The following is a 20,664-nucleotide window of genomic DNA, read 5'->3' on the forward strand; positions in this document are numbered from 1 at the left end:
CCACAGAATGATTTGAATCATTTAAACATAAGTTTTTTCTCATCTTGGAAAAACTTCCTATGTTTAGGCCAAAAAAAAAAAAAGAAGCACAGTAAGTTTGCCTTCACATTTACCTGAAAGTATGTGGCCTTCTAATTTCAGTATGTATCCTCTGTCTTGGTATGATTATGTTCAACATTGTATGAAGAATGACTGTGATATAAAGTTTTATCTGTGTAAGAGGGACCAGATAGCTCTGCCTCTGTTGCGAACAGTGAGTACATTACATTTATTACTCGTACAAAAGGTGAAAGGTTTTTGTAATACATGTACATATTGACAGAATGGAATGTCTTTTGTCTAAGCTTTACAATAACTAAACATAGATTGTGTAAGAAGCTGTTTAAGTACATGTACTGTTGTGACTGGGTCTTAACTATGTCATTTGTCAGTTTTGCATATTTTAGTACTCTGTTGTCATGTGGCATTTTGGAAGAACTTTTTTAACATGTTTGGCATCTTGATTTTTAGATTGATGATGATGGCCAGCCCGTGTTTTTCCCCAGGGATTTTATTAAGAAGGATCCAGGAGAAGTGTCTAGGTGAGCTTAATAATGTTCCGTAACATTTACCCCCTTAACTGTATGTATCATACCTTGCATGTGATGTTAATTTCTGCGTGTGATTTTTGAATTACCTGTAAAAAAAATCTTATCATCTTTTTTCATTACATTTATGGCATTTTGTACATGTGTCTGTAGCAATTTCAAGTCTTATTTGTTTGCTATATTGTGACAAAAATTAACATACAATCTGAGAATAGTATCAAATAAAATTTCTTTGTGAACAACTTTATTGGGTTGGAGTGGCTTCAAAGTTTTATGAGTATATTCTTTCCTCAGGGAATCTCTGGATATCTTAATGGAGACATTTTACAGAGAGGTGGAAAGGCTTAGGGACCAAACTTTACAGGTAGATATCCAAATCGCAGATCAGTATTGTAACTTTATTCTGTGCACAGATCTTACCAGGACAAGGTGTTAAATACATCATATATTGGACAAAGAGCATGGTGCACATTGAAGGGTATGACCATGAGAGCTTTTTTTTTAAACCTTTGTGCTGTAATTCTTCATTTTCACATGTTTGCAGCGTGTTTGTTCAAGCATATTCTGAAGGCATTATTCTCTGTTTGATAAAATTATACTTTTTATAAAGCCCTAAGATCTGCCATTCTAACCTGTGTAGTTTTGTTTCCAAAATCAGATTTAAAATATGCGTAAGTTGCACTGAAAGTTTCTCATTGATATGTGGGTGAGGAATTTGTGTATAATATAGGTTGTGTGTACACCATGCCCATGGACATGTAAATAGACATGGACCTGTTGCTTATTCATCGAACATGTACTTACACTGTACTTTGTTTCATCAATTCAAAATAACTGTGTCTTACTTTTAAAACAGAATTTTGTTTATTTGCTTAAGTCTGTGGCTTGTTAATGCTAAAATAATGGAAAGGTAGTCATCTGGAATCAACTCTGTGTGGCCAGATGACTTGATTGGAGTTATATCTTAAGCTTGTGTGTATGTCGAGCGTTACACCTCATGGGTTTCTGTTTTCGATGAAAGATTTTTTTTTTATTTTATTGCTCTTGTTTGTTTTGTTTTTTTTCTCAAGGGAAAAGCAGAAGTGAGTCAGTGTAGGAGCCTGACACAATCTGTCAAAGCTGTATGTGCCATTCTGGCCAAGATAGAGACCATGGCACTGTCAAAATCTCTCAGTAGAGTGCAGGATATCGTCTCTAATCTATCTGTAAGTAGATAAGCACTGATGCGCAGTTAAATATACTGAAAAGTGTTATTGTCTATTGTCAAGAGTTACAAAACTATTAATGTGATGAAATGTCAGATGTTTGGCACAAGGATGTTTACTTTTGTACTTATCAATAGAAAATACTTTCACAAAGACATGAATGTAACAACACAGGGTGTACATGAACTCGACAACAGAGGGTGTACATTAATGTGAGAATAGAGGGCTCGTGTACAATTTTCTTTAAATGACTTCATAATAAAATAAAATAAGGCCTTGAGGATTTCAAGTCAAATACATTTACATCAGTTGGAAAATATGTTTTGTGTGTGGTCCTGGCTTGTGACTTTACAGAAGCAGTTATGCTTAAATACATTTGTAAGAGTCCTTGTTTTTGTCTGATTTCAGCACCGGACATCTCAGCCAGCAGAACTTGATAATGATTACATTTACTCTGACCCTGCTGAGACACAAGATATGGAGTAAGTATTCTCAACTCGTGCTGCATGTGTCCTTGTGTATATCTGCATCATTTGTAACCTGACCGGCCCCTGAGGAATGAGGTCACTGGCTCAAATCCAGCTCTGGCTGGTTCATCTGCAGCTTGGTGTCAGTATTGTCATGTACTTGGTGGTGGTTGACTTCAGGCATTCTGTTACCCTCCACTTATAAATCTGATAGAAGTTGTGTATGTGAAAAATTTGATCTTAACATTTAGGACAATTATCACATAAGTAAAGTGTCTTTGACTCCTACCGGCCATGATGGCTCGGTAGAGCGTCTGCTGCGGGAAGGTAGATCCAGGGTCAATCCTGGGCCGGGTCATACCTAAGACCTTAAAAAGGGGAAGTTGTAGCCTCCTTGCTTGGCGTTCAGCGGTAAGGTGATAGGGCAACAACTGGTTGACCAGTAGTAGTATAATGGCTCAGGTGGGGTGGCTTACTTGCCTTCGTGAAGGCATCTCAGTGAAGCTGCACTAGAGATAAAAGAGTTGTGGAAATACATTATGCAGCAACGAGGCACGTTACATACACTCTAAGGATTCCTTTGTTGTCATATGACTGAAAAATTGTTAAGTACGACATTAAACCCCGAGCACTCTCTCACTCACCTAAGCACTCACTCATTCTTTGACTCCATGGTGAGATGTCTGGGCTATCTTAATCCCTGAAGTGATATTAGACAATTTTGTCAGTCAATTAATGAGGAGGTAAGTTAGCCCAGATGCATACTTTTCTGTTAACTCTGTCAACAGGTTATGCTATTTGATGGTCAAGAGTTCAGATCCAGCTATCATTGTTTTTGTAGCAATAGTTTCAAGAGACTTTGTGTTTTTCTGTGATGTTTCAAATGCAGTATAATTTATAGGTATAGGCTTTCTCTCTGCCTAGATTCCGGTAGCTTTCATGTGGTGAAATAACCTAAAGTATGAGATTTGAAGAATTTGTTCTTCAAATTTTGTAAGTTTTCGCCATGTTGTTTGACAGTATGGGTGTACGCTGTACCCTCCTGGAGGATTTGCAAGAGGCTCTGGATGAACTGACAAAAACCGTACAGCAGCTGGTGAATCTCTACTGTCACACATTCCACACGGACTTCATCCTCTATGATGAGGATGATGGCTATACTGGTGAGTACTGCATGCCTAGTCAGACTTTCAGTGTTAACATTATACATTCAGGGTCTCTTGATAAATTTAGACAGGCCAAATCAGAGGAATATTGACTCAGGGGATAAATATATTCTTCCTAGCAGTACACTAAATATAAAAACTGTAGCTGATTGAAGGTGATGGAGAAACTTCACAGTGTTTATCCATTGCTGTACATACAGCTGTTCAGTTTGTGTACATGTAGTTACATTATGGTTTTGTATGAACTATCACAATAAGGATGTCGGCCCAGTTTCACAAAGTGGCGTATATTTCTCATACAATATTTTGTCACAATTACCATTTTATTGTCCTGTATGTTTGATTGTTGTACATTTACGACATAGTAGGCCCTGCTCCCCGTGTATAAATCGCATTGTTGTCAGTTTGGACAAATCATATTGCTATTGACTTTTTATGTAAATCATTCCCATTGCCACATAATATAGTTAATATAAAATCACATGGCTATTGTTAGAACATACCTGTATCCTGTCATGCTCATTTGGCTGTGTTTTTTCAGAGACCCAAGAAGTGACTGGACTGATAGATAACTTCCTGATCCAGGTGGCCTCTGCTCACAGAATACCTGTCACCTGGCTTAACATGTGAGATCTGATTGTCAACAGGAGACCAGCCATCTACACAAAATACCTATATATCCATGATTTACCTTTATGTCTACAGGTTTATTTATTGCATTGCATCTGATCATGAACTATTTTTTAGAGATAAGGGTTTTTGATGACATGATGATTAATGAACAGGGGTATTCACATCAGTCATGTCAAAAGTAAATACTTTCTTTGAATTTAAATGTCGTCCTTGGCTAGGTTTCTCAATGTTGCTTGTTCTGAGACATTGATCGGTCTTATGTTATGAGCTTTGTCTGGAAGGAAGCATAATATCCAGCTGGAAAATGCTGGAAAAAGGTAAATTGCAGCACCATAAATGAAGTTTTCTGATCTTAATTCGCCTGAAAAAATGTACTTATTTGAGCAAATTTTAAACCAAGTGCAGTGGTCTTTTTGTGGGGAAAGGAGAGGGAGGGATACGGCTGATAATTTCTTTCGTCTTTGTATCAGTATCAGTCAGTGAATGTAACTGTGTAACCTGTTCGTCCTTGACACAGGTATGAAGAGTACTATGTGGAGTGTAGCCTGCATCATAGCGGCCAGATGTTGGGCAGGTCTCTGTTCACCAAAACCATGGCCGTGGCAAAGACGGGGCTCTGTGAACGGATTCTCTTTGATGAGTGGTGAGTTGGTCTTATACACGTACCTTACCTTGACACAATTGTTCTCCCCAGTAAGACTGCCTTATGTTGATAGTCATGTCGCAGACATATGTCATAATAAGTTGTAATAATACTATTGAGTCACTCATGCAACAGACAATCTATACTAGACCTATAATGCTGTGTAAGATTGCTCTCAAACCCAAATCCTGATGGTTAACCTACAGCTTCAAGTGTGGAGGTTTGCTATGGGTTTTCTACACCCATAATCCTGACTGGCCTCATATACGTTTTAGCAACATAATCTGCCAGATCAGAAAATGTGTTGTGAAGTTCATTCATGGCTTATCTTTCGTCAGCGTTTTGGCTTTAAACAAGGAGATATGTCGGGTAATAAATGTTGTACCAACTTCTTTTTTCAGGATCCAGTTTGAGGACATACAGCTGTGTGCTTTACCTCGAGAAAGCCGCCTTTGTCTGACTTTGTATGGCACCAAAACTGTGCCCAGTGCCAATACATCTGTCCCTGATGACCTCACAGGCAAGGTGAAGACAGCACTAGGGGGTGCCACTGTACAACTATTTGACCATAAAAGGTGAGTCAAGCGATTTCCTAATGTGTTTTTTTTTTTTGTAACATTTATGTATCCTGCTTCTGTATCAACATGCTAATAACGCTAGTATTAATGCATTGCCTCCAATAAATATATCTAAATAGGGTTTCTAAAATTTATGCATTTCTGTCAGACCAAGAATTGATGAAACAAGACACTGTTTTCCTGTTGCGCACTGCTTTAATGTTAACTCTGTTCTTGGTTATGGTGCTTATTATCCTTCACATGAAAATTGCCATCCACATAAAATAGTTTCACTGTTTGAAAGAGGTGTTCTGTGTTAATATTCAGTTTTACCTTTGTGTTGGTTGAAAGTTTAAAGTGAATGAATGTGAACTGAAGTGTTCTGACCTGAAGGTTTGTTGTTGTGTGGTTTTACCTTTCAGCCACCTTGTACAGGGCCAACAGATGATGATCTTAAGGCCAGGTCGTGAGGCAGATCCCCTGGGACCATCTCTGATCTCTCTGCTACCTGACTCTGTTCTGCTACAGGTGAGATTGTCTTGGATGCACATGTATTTATTAATTCTTGATACTTTTTTATTGACAAGGTTTTCATTGGTCTTTGAAAGTACTTTAGTTTTTGAAAAAGAGTTCATTAGGGAAGTCCTCGAAAATACTATTTTTTTCAATGGTCAATATTATGTTCTAAAATACTATATTCTAAAATATTAAGTACTAAATGAGCTGCCAAATAAGTAACCAAAATAGTATCCATTAAAGACTACATGAAGGGTTGAACTTAAACTGATTGATCCTTGAAAGTCCTGAAATTATAGGACATTAGATGTGAGAAAGACCTTAAAAAATATTTTGTTTTATGGGTGGGAAGCCTGTTTTGAGTATATTGTTAAACACAAATCCATGAAATAAATCAAAATCATTCAATCTAATTCAGTAAAAATGTGAAAAGTGCATATAATTTAGGCCAGATATCACATGTAAGGGAATGAAAACTATGCAAAGATGTGTTGTTTTATTCACTTCGTTCATGATACTGAGTTTTCTGTCAACCATACTGCTACCTATTAGATCTCTTTAAATTGTTTTAAATTTCTACAAACTGAGAAATTCTAATTTTTTTTGCAAAAGGAAAAAAAAATCTTTGACTTTTGAAAAAAAGAAATGACTTTATTGAATTTCCAATTGTGATTACAAAATTACAACAGAAAAGTCCTTTTACCACTATGAGTAGTGAACTGAGCCCTACAGGTGGAAGGTGACCAAATCGCATGTGCTCATCTGTTACAGGTTAATCTCCCTCAGCTGGGCAAACACATCATATACCCTGAAGCTGTGGAGTCAGAAGTCAAGTACGTTTTGAGTTTTTTTTATTATCTGCTATTTTCATCCCATGATGAAAGAAAATAGTATTTTAAAGGTACGGTGTATGATGTCTTAATGCATGTGTGTTGTCGTTTTGTTGTTTGTTTGTTTTTTCTTTTTTATTATTATTTAAGTTATTTCCATATTTTATGAAACCTGACTCTTCTACAGTGAAGTAGAGGTCTGGTAAAGTTTTTTTTTTTTTCAGTAAACAGTGTATCGGTATTACAGTAAAATAGATATTGATGCATTGACTGAATTAGAGGCTTGGTAAAGATGAGTTAGCTGTTTTGTATCAGTATTAAAGGACACATGAAACACTTTGGTTTTCTTCCTTAATGTGCATATTATCATGTGTAATAACATGTAACACAACAAACAAATTTTTTAACTTTAGCTTTGGAGGGTCAAAATGGCTTCAAAGTATAGTTTTCTTAAAGCCCCAGCGATCAGTCAGGAAGTTAAGTAGCTTGCAGCAGTGACATCAGCGATGGTCCCTGTTTAAAAAGAACTCTGTGGAGGACAGATTGAATGGGTCTGTCCGAATGGGGTCAGAGATGTGGGGAACAGACTGAATGGGGGATGCGTGTAGGGGTGCAGAGGGGGCGCTAAGCTGGCCGGCAGAAGTCATGCAGCATCTTGTGTACATGTCACCTTGTCAACGCTGTAGCGACATGGTTAACCAGGGTAGGGGCGCTTCGGCTGGTGTTATCGGAGTTCTGAGCAAGATCAACAATGACATAATTTCTGAAAAAATCCAACCGGTGATGGAAAATATGCATACTATAGAGGTATAAAACAGGTATAAAAATACCCCTGAAATGAATTCCGGGGGATAATTTTCTTCATTTGGCGTAGAAACATAATCTTTGTTATTGACAGATATTGATATGTATGAATTGCTTACTAAACCTATGTTTTATGTTTTGTTTTCCACAGAATACAAAAACCTTTCTCTAGTCTTCCAACTGATGACCAAGAGGAACTGAAGGCAGTATTGCATAAGGACTGTATAACACCGTAAGTAGCTTTTCTTTTAAAGCTCTTTTGTATGGCTGAAATACAGCCAGGGCAACGTAAAGCCATAATCGTTTGTTCGAGTGCTCTTTTTATATCTCAGTTTTAACTTTGGCTTATTCACTCCCTGGACTTTCTCACTAGACAAATGGCTTTCTTATCAGGCTTTCCCTCCTCTGTCTTAAACAGCAACCTGCAGTGATTCAATTCTGGTATCAACCACAAGTACTTGATGAAATTTGGTTAAGGCATTAAATAAACTGAAGGCAATTCTTTAATTATTCATGAAAAGTAACTGTATTATAGTTATGTGAGAAGTAAAAAAAATTTTGTTTTTCATTTTTGGAGCATTTTTTACATTTCTTACTTACTCTGTTTTATGCCTATTCCATTGATTTGAAAAGACATCAATATTGAACTTCGATTAGTAGAGTCAATTCCTAAACATTTTTGACGGCTGTCTCTGTTTATATCAGCACACATTGACACTTGACTGGAAAGCACTAAATTTGTGTACTGACTGCTAGGACATTAGAAAGATTACGTTAAACCCATTTATGTCCAAGTACAGGGCTGAGAAGATTTTTGTACTTTTATATATTGGAACACATCCTAAACTCAATATTCAGAAATAAAAACAATGTGTTTGTTGTATTCTTTTCTTAATGGTTGTCTCCCTTGTTTTAGGTTGACAGCTGATGAGCGTGAGTTGTTGTGGCATCGCAGACATTACCTGCTGGAAAACCCAGCCTTCCTGCCCAAGGTGCTGCAGTCCGCTCACGGCTGGGACTGGGCATGTCTGGCTGACATCTACATCCTGCTGAGGCAGTGGCAGACCCCAAGCCCTACCGACGCCCTTGAGCTCCTCATGCCACAGTAAGTCACACAGCCTGATACTGTAACTTCTAAGTTGTGTGATACTGCAAAGGTTACACTGTTTGATGCTGTCATTTCTGCAGTGTCAAACTGTCTGAAATTGTGTCAGTGAGTTTTGGTACATGGACTGGAACTGACCAACAAAGGGGGATAATCACTGGATTTCACATAAAGATTGGTATGTCCAGTAAACTTTCAGAAGCACTTAATTATACGTTTGATGCCAGCACTTCAGTTTTTCTGATAGGAAATTAGTCAAACTTCACAAAAAACTCTGAAGTGTAACCCAATAAGATGGATGAATCAATCAGAATCAAGCAAAATGTAATCTGAAAATGCTAAATGTCCGGTGAAATAGAGAAAATGGGTTTTAGACAAGAGAAAGGAGACTACTTGAACTATTGTAAGTCTGCTACCCGGGGGTGAGAGCGTTTAGAATATAGGTTAATGCACCATCTGTCAGTCCATCTGTCCATAAGTCTGCCACAAAACAGTTTTCCAAGCTTTTTTGTTTTATTGAAAACTGGGTCTGGGGCTTCTCCAAGAGGAGTTACAGACAAAGTTAAAGGTTCAGATCATCCATATTTAAAAAAAAAAAAAAAACAAATATTGCCTTTTTTGATATAGCTTTTTTTGATAAAGCTATTATTCTGACAGCTCAAAAGGATATGGGGCATGGATAACAAAAGAAGATATTACTTGTTCAACCAAGACATGATTATGACATTGAGTGGGTTTCAGTTACACAAGCGCACAAGCAAAAACATAGTTGTCCACACGTAAAATTACCATTAGTGAAATGTTGTTTTCAGTAAACAGTTTCCCTGAACAGCTTTATGAACTACATGTTGTTATGTACTGTGTGCTATATGGCACAACTTGTCACTGAAGAGTGAATATTGTGGACTTCTCATCGTAGATTTGCAGACCACCGAGTGCGAGAGTTTGCCGTGATCTGTCTCCGCAATCTGGACATGGATGAGATGTTAAATTACCTTCCTCAGCTGGTTCAGGTGAGTGGTTTTATCAGAGAAAAAGACTAAACTAAGGAAATTCAGGATCAGCCGAAAACTAAGATCTGCAGAAAATACTCTGTAAGTTTAGACATCTGAAAACTCCTTAATATATAGTTTTATAGAGTTGTTTACTCTAACTGATGTGTGACAGCAGAAGCATGGCTCAAAAATTAACACAGCATAAACTGATGGATTAAAATAGCAGAATAGCTCTATAAATGCGTTGGCACTCATTTCATGAATTTGATCAAGGTGTACATTGCGAAATGTGTCAGTATGATCTTATGAAGTAGATCAAAGTCCTTTGTACATACTATAAGAACTTTCCTCCACTTTTCAGGCACTGAAGTTTGAGAGTTATCATGTGTCACCCCTGGCTGAAATGTTGTTAGAGCGAGCCTGTAACAGCATCAGATTTGCCCATAAACTTTTCTGGTGAGTACTTTTGAACGTAATGTCAGTGAGGTAATATGGTCTCATTACAGATAGGTTTCCATACATGTTATGTGGTTCTGTTCTGAATCAGCAACACTCCATGAGATCAAAAATATACCGCATAGCCAATATTCAACAGTTGAAGAGACCGCTGATATGCATGATGTTTTGACATCACAGTATACTTGTCAGTTGTGTCTCTGCACCGGTTGTTGTTGAGGACAACTCTGAAAGCAATGTCTCTGTCTCTCTCCCTACAGGCTGTTGAAGGAAGCTGCTCAAGACTCGATATACCGTCAGCGATACCAGCTGATGTTTGGAGCTGTGATGAGCGTATCTGGACAAGCCCTGAGGAAAGAGTTCCGTAAACAAGAGGAGTTGATGAAATTGCTGGGCACCACAGCTGAGAAAGTCAAAATGGGGCGAGATAAAGAGGTGAAGGGTGCAAGAGCAAGCAAAAACGCCTGCTGTGTTTTGCTTCTTTACAACAGTATTTTATCAGCTGTTGTTTGTTTTTTTTTTTTGCTCTCAAAGAAACTAATTCTCAAAGTAAAGCAAAATTAATTTGAATACATAGGTGCCTTTAAGTTTCAGACACATTTATTAGAGACTTGTTGTTTCTGTGTGAACCACTATTATAAAAGTGTATTCTGTAGTTTTCACCTTTTTCAGGGAGCTGAAACAAATTTGACTTTCTTCAGAGAGTGATTTCACGGGTATAATTTTTTCTAAAAGTGTCCATGCAGAGGTGTTACTTTAACTAAAACAGTAACAAATATTGGTAATCTTAATATTTGATAGTGAAACCGAGTTACAGAATCTTTCCTATAAAGAGGAGGTGCATATACATGTAACCTTTGGCTGGTGGGTTGGCAATTTGCAAAGACTGATTCATAGAAGAGAATCCTAGAATTCACAGATTACATGGAGTACTTGAGATGATTGTGTTAAGTGCATATTTGAGTGTGAATGGATTGTAACTTCTAACCTACTGAAGATGTTTATTAGTCTTGATGACTCATATGTATGTGATATTTTTTTCTTTCAGAGCACGCTAAGAAGAGAGTTGCAGTTAGTGTATGAGTTGTTTGAGCAGAAGAAGGGTATACTACTGCCGCTCAACTGCAGCATGGAGGTCACTGGGATTGACCTGAAGGTTGGTCAAGTCATTACAGTTTATAATAGTTCTTTGCTCATTTGGGCCACTATCACACCTCTTCATTCGAGCTGTCTAATGTGGATTTGCTTATAACGGATATAGCATATATGCAGAAAGTAACTGGTTTCTAGCCTAGTACCTACAGGTCCATTTTAGTATACAGCTGTACAAGCACTGTCAACAACTTGGTGCCACCAAGGTCTAAGAGCACTGGAGGCAGAGAATTTCACAAAGTGCCTGTAAGAGATTTAACCAGAATGTAGCCCACGTAATTGAGACAAGCATCTTAAACATGCTGCCACTCTCACTTCCCCTTCTTTATGTGGAAGGATTTCCCCAAAGCTGTGGCTACAAACTGATCATCTTGATACAAGCGTATACTTGTTTGTAGGTATGAAAGGCGGTCATATAGTTCTGATTTTATCATGTTCTGTCTGTTACAGTCCTGTTCGTACTTCACCTCAAATGCATTTCCGTTGAAGCTGGTCTTCAAGAATCAGAACTTTTACGCTGAACCAATCTATACCATGTTTAAGGTGGGTGTGACATATCTGGTATCCTACATCTATACCATGTTTAAGGTGGGTGTGACATATCTGGTATCGTACATGTATACCATGTTTAAGGTGGGTGTGACATATATGGTATTGTACATGTATACCATGTTTAAGGTGGGTGTGACATATCTGGTATTGTACATCTATACCATGTTTAAGGTGGGTGTGACATATCTGGTATTGTACATGTATACCATGTTTAAGGTGGTGGTGACATCTGGTATCGTACATCTATATTATGTTTAAGGTGGGGGTGACATATCTGGTATCGTACATGTATACCATGTTTAAGGTGGGTGTGACATATCTGGTATTGTACCTGTATACCATGTTTAAGGTGGATGTGACATATCTGGTATTGTACATCTGTACCATGTTTAAGGTGGGTGTGACATATCTGGTATTGTACATGTATACCATGTTTAAGGTGGGTGTGGCATATCTGGTATTGTACATGTATACCATGTTTAAGGTGGGTGTGACATATCTGGTATTGTACATGTATACCATATTTAAGGTGGTGGTGACATATCTGGTATCGTACATGTATACCATGTTTAAGGTGGGTGTGACATATCTGGTATCGTTCATGTATACCATGTTTAAGGTGGGTGTGACATATCTGGTATTGTACATTTATACCATGTTTAAGGTGGTGGTGACATATTTGGTATTGTACATCTATACCATGTTTAAGGTTGGGGTGACAAATCTGGTATCGTACATGTATACCATATTTAAGGTGGGTGTGACATATCTGGTATCGTACATGTATACCATGTTTAAGGTGGGTGTGACATATCTGGTATCGTACATCTATACCATGTTTAAGGTTGGGGTGACATATCTGGTATCGTACATGTATACCATGTTTAAGGTGGGTGTGACATATCTGGTATTGTACATGTATACCATGTTTAAGGTGGTGGTGACATATTTGGTATTGTACATCTATACCACGTTTAAGGTTGGGGTGACATATCTGGTATCGTACATGTATACCATGTTTAAGGTGGGTGTGACATATCTGGTATTGTACATGTATACCATGTTTAAGGTGGTGGTGACATATCTGGTATCGTACATCTATACCATGTTTAAGGTTGGGGTGACATATCTGGTATCGTACATGTATACCATGTTTAAGGTTGGTGTGACATATTTGGTATTGTACATCTATACCATGTTTATGGTTGGTGTGACATATCTGGTATTGTACATCTATACCATGTTTAATGTTGGTGTGACATATTTGGTATTGTACATCTATACCATGTTTAAGGTTGGTGTGACATATCTGGTATCGTACATGTATACCATGTTTAAGGTGGTGGTGACATATCTGGTATTGTACATCTATACCATGTTTAAGGTTGATGTGGCATATCTGGTATTGTACATTTATACCATGTTTAATGTTGGTGTGACATATTTGGTATCGTACATCTATACCATGTTTAAGGTTGGGGTGACATATCTGGTATCGTACATGTATACCATGTTTAAGGTTGGTGTGACATATTTGGTATCGTACATCTTTATCATGTTTATATTGACTTGAGAACTACTCTAACCTTTTAAGCTAACCACTTTTATATAAAACTTTATAAGGCACTTTGCCAAGCATATATGTACACATGCCTCCTGCCTGAGAGAAGTATGTATTCATGTACCTCCTACCTGAGGGAAGTATGTATACATGTACCTTCTGCCTGAGGGAAGTATATATACATGTACCTCCTGCCTGAGGGAAGTATGTATACATGTACCTCCTACCTGAGGGAAGTATGCATACATGTACCTCCTGCCTGAGGGAAGTATGTATACATGTACCTCCTACCTGAGGGAAGTATGTATACATGTACCTCCTACCTGAGGGAAGTATATATACATGTACCTCCTACCTGAGGGAAGTATGTATACATGTACCTCCTACCTGAGGGAAGTATGTATACATGTACCTCCTGCCTGAGGGAAGTATATATACATGTACCTCCTACCTGAGGGAAGTATGTATACATGTACCTCCTACCTGAGGGAAGTATATATACATGTACCTCCTACCTGAGGGAAGTATGTATACATGTACCTCCTGCCTGAGGGAAGTATATATACATGTACCTCCTACCTGAGGGAAGTATGTATACATGTACCTCCTGCCTGAGGGAAGTATATATACATGTACCTCCTACCTGAGGGAAGTATGTATACATGTACCTCCTACCTGAGGGAAGTATATATACATGTACCTCCTACCTGAGGGAAGTATGTATACATGTACCTACTACCTGAGGGAAGTATGTATACGTGTACCTCCTGCCTGAGGGAAGTATGCATGCATGTACCTCCTGCCTGAGGGAAGCATGTATACATGTACCTCCTACCTGAGGGAAGCATGTATACATGTACCTCCTACCTGAGGGAAGTTATCATCTCATGGACATACAGACTGACCAATTTAATAAGAGAAACCTCATGACTGTGTATTTATTTTGTTTTTTTTTATTTGATGAATGTTTTATGCTGTACTCAAGAATATTTCACTAGTACAATGGCAGTCATCATATTGATGGGAGAAAATTTAGCACCCCTTCCCACTGATGGTTGTATGTGACTACAAATCTCACTCTGTCTGTCCGTTTGTCTGTGTGTCTGTAGGTAGGGGATGATCTCCGACAGGACATGCTTACTCTCCAGCTTATCCGTATCATGGATCATCTGTGGCTCAAGGAAGGACTGGACTTAAAAATGATCACATTTTCCGTTCTGTCAACTGGACCAAAGAGGGGTGAGTTGGTAAAACATGAGCACAATAAAATCTATGAAACTGTGACCATAGACAAGACTGTTACAGCTAGTAGACTGGTCAGTACAAGTTTATATCCCTATTTCCCCCTTTTCATTTAGTGTTACCAGTCTATGCCTTCATTAGGTCAAATTGACAACTTCTTTATACATCAACTTTTTTCTCCTGTTTTGCTCCCATTTTACTCAGTTTCAGCCCTTCAGTTACGTTATTGCTTTGCGGTGTAGTGGGACCAATAAGTGTATTTTATCATTTGTGGATATGTCCAATAATTAATTGTATCCATAATTATTTCATTTCCTGAAATATTTATTTTAGATGATTTGCAAGGTACATGTAATTTAGGAAATCAAAAGTTATCCTTCGTGAATAATTTTTGTTATTACATGTATAAATTCCTGCCCTTATTAAAATGTGCTGTGTTGCCTTGCTGTGCTGTAAATGTCTCAGTAAAAGGATTAATGTCACCATGATGTCATAACATTGAATCTCCCATATTACCACAGTACTCTGTTTAAATAATATAAATGCTATGATCTATGAGTTCAAAAGTTTTAATGTCCATTTACCCATATTCTGTTAGGAATGGTAGAGTTGGTAACAGAGTCTGAGACAATAAGGAAGATCCAGGCTTCTTATGGACTGACAGGCTCATTTAAGGATCGGCCGCTGAGGGAGTGGTTACAAAAACATAACATCACAGAACTGGACTACCAGAAGGTCAGTTGTCTTGTTTAGTGGGTACTGTGAAAACTGTACATAGGGACTCCAGCTGTTTCAGGACAACAACAGGTACGGATATCAGATGTATATACAGATATCCGTACCAACACTATAAACTAATTAAGTCCTTAAAAATTTGTCTTTTTATTGTCTTATTAGACAATGACATTGGCTAGAACATACAGAGTTTTTCTAAATTGTTAACCTAACGACCCAGACTAAGACACAGAACCAGCTTTTGTATCCCTAGACAAACATTTTGGAATGTTCGGACAAATATCTGTGTGAAATCAGTTAATTACTTTTCACGTCAATAACATGTTTTTAGCTCAGTGATCTTTACCAAAAACCATCAAATGGGGTGCCCTAGATGGAAAGTGGGCTGTTCTACATTATAACTTATCACAAATATCAGGACATATTTACTATATAATTAGGTCAATTCTAAACACTCATGGATTTATATACATTGTTTGTATTTGCTTTTTTATCAGGATTATTTTGAGATATCAATATTTAGATATGTGGCATTAGGAAACGCTTAAACGTGTTGATTCTACATCCAGGCTGTAGGGTAATATGCAATTTTTCAGTTCTTGTGGTGGGAAAGATGTATGTCTGTTCTGTGTAAAACGAGAAGGAATAATGTTTGATTTAATAATTTAAGCTCTCTCTGTACATGTTGCATTGCCCTGGGGAGTACATCACTCAAAGCATGGAATTCAAGTCACATTGGTATGATCTGAAATTACATGTATTTAAAACCAGGAGGGATAAGTGGTGTATAGCACCCTCATACCCCGCTTATCATGGCTGTGGTTCAGAGAAACTGGGCAACGCGCAAAATAAAACACTCCCGGGCAACAATAGGACCAGTATTCAAATGCAGCTACTGTATTTACTACGCAGGCATATGCACATGTAGTTGAGGTAACATTTCATGGAAAACTATCGTGGAAAGGACATCCCAAGTGAAGAAATCATTGGCTATTTTTTCTGTTGATAATGTTGTAAAATTTTATTAAATATCTTTAGTACATGTCCAAAAATGATATTATGTTAAGTTTATGATAAAAGATGTTTTGTGCTTTGCTTAATAGCTTATGCATAGGTTTGTCTCCCATTAGTCTCACATAATGACATTTGTTACTGTGTAGAATGCTATCTACACGACTTGTTGATGTCTTATTGTAGTAAGATATATATATATATACATTATCTGTCCACCAGGCTGTGGATAACTTCATGCGGTCATGTGCGGGGTACTGTGTGGCCACCTATGTCCTGGGGATCTGTGATAGACACAATGACAACATCATGCTCAAGCAGTCGGGTCACATGTTCCACATTGACTTCGGCAAATTCCTGGGAGATTCACAAATGTTTGGCACATTCAAGCGGTAACTTTTTATTCTGGAATAAATAGAAAGAGATTCGCAGAAAAATTTCTTTTATCCCTGTTTTCAATTTTAATCTTAGAAGGAACAAAACTTACAAATAAAAGTGAAGAAAGTTAAGGACAAGTGAAAGGTAGATTTGCCAAAATTGAAATGATCATTTTAGAATGTTTCTGGATTCATTTTTCATCTGTAAGACATAACTGTGTTGTCATAATGGCTTAACTCAAACACTGTGTGTTCAGCCTCAGAAAGTTTGGTCTTTGACAGTTAGTCAAGAGGCCTGTCATGGAGTTCATTTCAATTTTCATTTCCTTCATTTCTTTTATTGATAAGCCAGACCACTCTGTGTAAAACACTTATCAGATATGATTAAGTGATCAAGTACCCATGTATGTTAGCCAAAGTGTTTCAGCCCTTAGAAGTAATACAGATACAATGAAGCAACATTTTAAGATGGAATTGTCAGATGTGTGATGTTTTTTTCTCTGTTCACAGTGACCGTGTACCATTTGTCTTGACATCTGACATGGCGTATGTGATAAATGGGGGAGAAAGACAGAGCAGTCGCTTCCAGCAGTTTGTGGATTTGTGCTGCCAAGCCTTCAGCATTCTGAGGAAAAATGCTAACATTTTCCTTAGTCTCTTCACACTGGTAAGGAGTAGAGGCGTTGCAGTCTGTTGAATGTCAAGCAGTGTTTTGCCATGTCATTTGATTTTACTTTGATGTAATCGGTGAACAAGACAGTAATGGAGTGTACCATTTCTCTGAGGATGATATAAGATTATTCTGCAAACTCATATCTGCATTTATCATTAGTTTGTTGCAATTTATTTTTCTTATCAGGCACAAAAGTCACATTGTTGATAATAAATAAGCAGAGAGAGAATTATTACATTGTCTCTGGTATTCTGTAAAGAGCGGATTTGTCATTCAGATGTTGAGTTTTATGCATACAGGTTTTGTGTGATATTGCAGATGTCCAAGTCCGGCATACCTGGTATGTCAGAGAATGCAGCAGCCTATGTGCAGACTGCTCTCTTACCTGGACAGAGTAATGCTGAAGCCACAGCTTTCTTCACCAGGTAACTCATCACCATGTCTCCATGTGTGTGATAAGATTCTGCTAGTGTTTGATTCTTTGATCATTAAATCAAATACATATTTAAACATATTTTTATTGTTGAAAAGTCATTAACCAACTATTCATATGTTTTCTAACTGAAAGACCAATTCATTGTCTTTTTGCATAGTAAACATCCCCATGAATGTCACATGGATGGAATTGTATTTGCAAGTGAAGCTTTAAATACACACTCTACAAAGTTCTTTACTGCTTCTGTCTTGTGATTTTACTTTTTCAATCATTTGGTAAACAGAGAACGAAGTTCATTTTCAACAGTCAGTGACCATTGACCAGTGAGGTCATATGCTCAATGTGACACTGTTTTTAGCCACAGCTTCATGTCAGGAGACATGTGTACGTGGACCTTGGTAGCTTTTGTTTCTTTCAGTTTCTTGAAATAAATAAATAACCAATAAAATAAATGATATATTGTTATCTGTCTGTGACAGGATGATCGATGAAAGCCTCAAGTCTGTCTTCACCCAGTTTAACTTCTTCATCCATAATCTGGCTCAGCTCAAGTTCTCTAGTCATAATGAGGGAGCGTTGCTTTCTTTTGTACCTAAGACCTACAGGTGAGTTGCTATTTTTCAAAAATTTTCTTTGTCGCATCATATAGAAAATAACATATTCTGCAATTTCTAAGTGGACAAAATGCAAATGAAGTATGATGATCTAGTAAAGGGAAAAGTTTTACTGCAGGAAAAGTAATACTATGGTTTGTGTTTGCAACAAAATTGGATTTTGTGGTCCGAATTTCATCTTGTTGTCTATTCAATTTGCCAACTCTACAGCACCTTACCTATTGACAGTGGTCATCAAATGTGTGTATTGTTGCTCCTCCTGTGCTCTCCAATCTTTTCTTATGTTGAATAGGAGAAATTATTGACAGTGTACAAAAATGTACAAAAAATTTTTTTGTTTTATTTTGCCATGGCAGTTTATGATAATATCACAGTGTCTTTTGTTTGCAGTATTAACATAGATGGAAAGATCAAGTCTGTGGAGGTTTTGGCCTGTCAAAAGAGATATGTCCCTGAGAAACATTATGTGAGTCTACATACATATAGGCAGTACATTGTTTGTTTGTTGCTGAGTGTATCTCTGGTATAATACGGCATACATGTAGGATTCTCAAACTTACACAGGGCGCTCTGTGGCCGAGTGTATCTCTGGTATTATACTGCATACATGTACTGTAGGATTCTCAAAGTTACACAGGACACTCTGTGGCCGAGTGTATCTCTGGTGTGATACGGCATACATGTACTGTAGGATTCTCAAAGTTACACAGAACCCTCTGTGGCCGAGTGTATCTCTGGTATTATACTGCATACATGTATTGTAGGATTCTCAAAGTTACACAGGACCCTCTGTGGCCGAGTGTATCTCTGGTATGACACAGCATGTATGTACTGTAGGATTCTCAAAGTTACACAGGACCCTCTGTGGCCGAGTGTATCTCTGGTATTATACGGCATACATGTATTGTAGGATTCTCAAAGTTACACAGGGCGCTCTGTGGCCGAGTGTATCTCTGGTATGATACGGCATACATGTACTGTAGGATTCTCAAAGTTACACAGGACCCTCTGTGGCCGAGTGTATCTCTGGTATTATACGGCATACATGTATTGTAGGATTCTCAAAGTTATACAGGGCGCTCTGTGGCCGAGTGTATCTCTGGTGTGATACGGCATACATGTAGGATTCTCAAAGTTACACAGGGCGCTCTGTGGCCGAGTGTATCTCTGGTGTGATACGGCATACATGTACTGTAGGATTCTCAAAGTTACACAGGACCCTCTATGACCGAGTGTATCTCTGGTATGATACGGCATACATATATTGTAGGATTCTCAAAGTTACACAGGACCCTCTGTGGCCGAGTGTATCTCTGGTATGATACAGTATACATGTGCTGTAGGATTCTCAAAGTTACACAGAACCCTCTGTGGCCGAGTGTATCTCTGGTATGATACGGCATACATGTACTGTAGGATTCTCAAAGTTACACAGAACCCTCTGTGGCCGAGTGTATCTCTGGTATGATACTGCATACATGCAGGATTCTCAAAGTTACACAGGACCCTCTGTGGCCGAGTGTATCTCTGGTATGATATGGCATACATGTAGGATTCTCAAAGTTACACAGGACCCTCTGTGGCCGAGTGTATCTCTGGTATGATATGGCATACATGTACTGTAGGATTCTCAAAGTTACACAGGACACTCTCGCCGAGTGTATCTCTGGTATGATACAGCATACATGTACTGTAGGATTCTCAAAGTTACACAGGACACTCTGTCGCCGAGTGTATCTCTGGTATTATACGGCATACATGTACTTTAGGATTCTCAAACTTACACAGGGCGCTCTGTGGCCGAGTGTATCTCTGGTATGATACGGCATACATGTACTGTAGGATTCTCAAACTTACACAGGGCGCTCTGTGGCTGAGTGTATCTCTGGTATGATACTGCATACATGTAGGATTCTCAAAGTTACACAGGACCCTCTGTGGCCGAGTTTGTCTCTGGTATGATACGGCATACATGTACTGTACGATTCCCAAACTTACACAGGAGCCTCTGTGGCCGAGTGTATCTCTGGTATGATACGGCATACATGTACTGTAGGATTCCCAAACTTACACAGGACCCTCTGTGGCCAAGTATATCTCTGGTATGACACAGCATGTATGTACTGTAGGATTCTCAAAGTTACACAGGACCCTCTGTGGCCAAGTGTATCTCTGGTATGATACGGCATACATGTACTGTAGGATTCCCAAACTTACACAGGACCCTCTGTGGCCAAGTATATCTCTGGTATGACACAGCATGTATGTACTGTAGGATTCCCAAACTTACACATGACCCTCTGTGGCCAAGTATATCTCTGGTATGACACAGCATGTATGTACTGTA

General features: G+C 38.2%; 1 protein-coding gene across 1 annotated transcript in view; it reads left to right on the forward strand.

The window, feature by feature from the left end:
• The window catches only part of LOC135466276 (phosphatidylinositol 4-phosphate 3-kinase C2 domain-containing subunit alpha-like), a 40,399-nt gene that overhangs the window by 8,685 nt on the left and 11,050 nt on the right, over positions 1-20,664 (forward strand). Inside the window, exons 6-30 of the mRNA XM_064743687.1 lie at positions 142-253; positions 511-581; positions 882-951; positions 1,658-1,792; positions 2,201-2,274; positions 3,280-3,422; positions 3,967-4,051; positions 4,576-4,701; positions 5,103-5,276; positions 5,681-5,786; positions 6,546-6,607; positions 7,560-7,640; positions 8,325-8,513; positions 9,433-9,526; positions 9,870-9,964; positions 10,225-10,399; positions 11,013-11,120; positions 11,567-11,659; positions 14,339-14,468; positions 15,070-15,206; positions 16,440-16,609; positions 17,105-17,261; positions 17,586-17,692; positions 18,183-18,308; positions 18,708-18,783. Coding sequence (XP_064599757.1) covers positions 142-253; positions 511-581; positions 882-951; positions 1,658-1,792; positions 2,201-2,274; positions 3,280-3,422; positions 3,967-4,051; positions 4,576-4,701; positions 5,103-5,276; positions 5,681-5,786; positions 6,546-6,607; positions 7,560-7,640; positions 8,325-8,513; positions 9,433-9,526; positions 9,870-9,964; positions 10,225-10,399; positions 11,013-11,120; positions 11,567-11,659; positions 14,339-14,468; positions 15,070-15,206; positions 16,440-16,609; positions 17,105-17,261; positions 17,586-17,692; positions 18,183-18,308; positions 18,708-18,783 — 2,896 coding nt within the window. The remainder of the gene's footprint in view (positions 1-141; positions 254-510; positions 582-881; positions 952-1,657; positions 1,793-2,200; positions 2,275-3,279; positions 3,423-3,966; positions 4,052-4,575; positions 4,702-5,102; positions 5,277-5,680; positions 5,787-6,545; positions 6,608-7,559; positions 7,641-8,324; positions 8,514-9,432; positions 9,527-9,869; positions 9,965-10,224; positions 10,400-11,012; positions 11,121-11,566; positions 11,660-14,338; positions 14,469-15,069; positions 15,207-16,439; positions 16,610-17,104; positions 17,262-17,585; positions 17,693-18,182; positions 18,309-18,707; positions 18,784-20,664) is intronic.

Source organism: Liolophura sinensis, chromosome 6 (genome assembly GCF_032854445.1).
Source record: "Liolophura sinensis isolate JHLJ2023 chromosome 6, CUHK_Ljap_v2, whole genome shotgun sequence".
Taxonomy (NCBI): domain Eukaryota; kingdom Metazoa; phylum Mollusca; class Polyplacophora; order Chitonida; family Chitonidae; genus Liolophura; species Liolophura sinensis.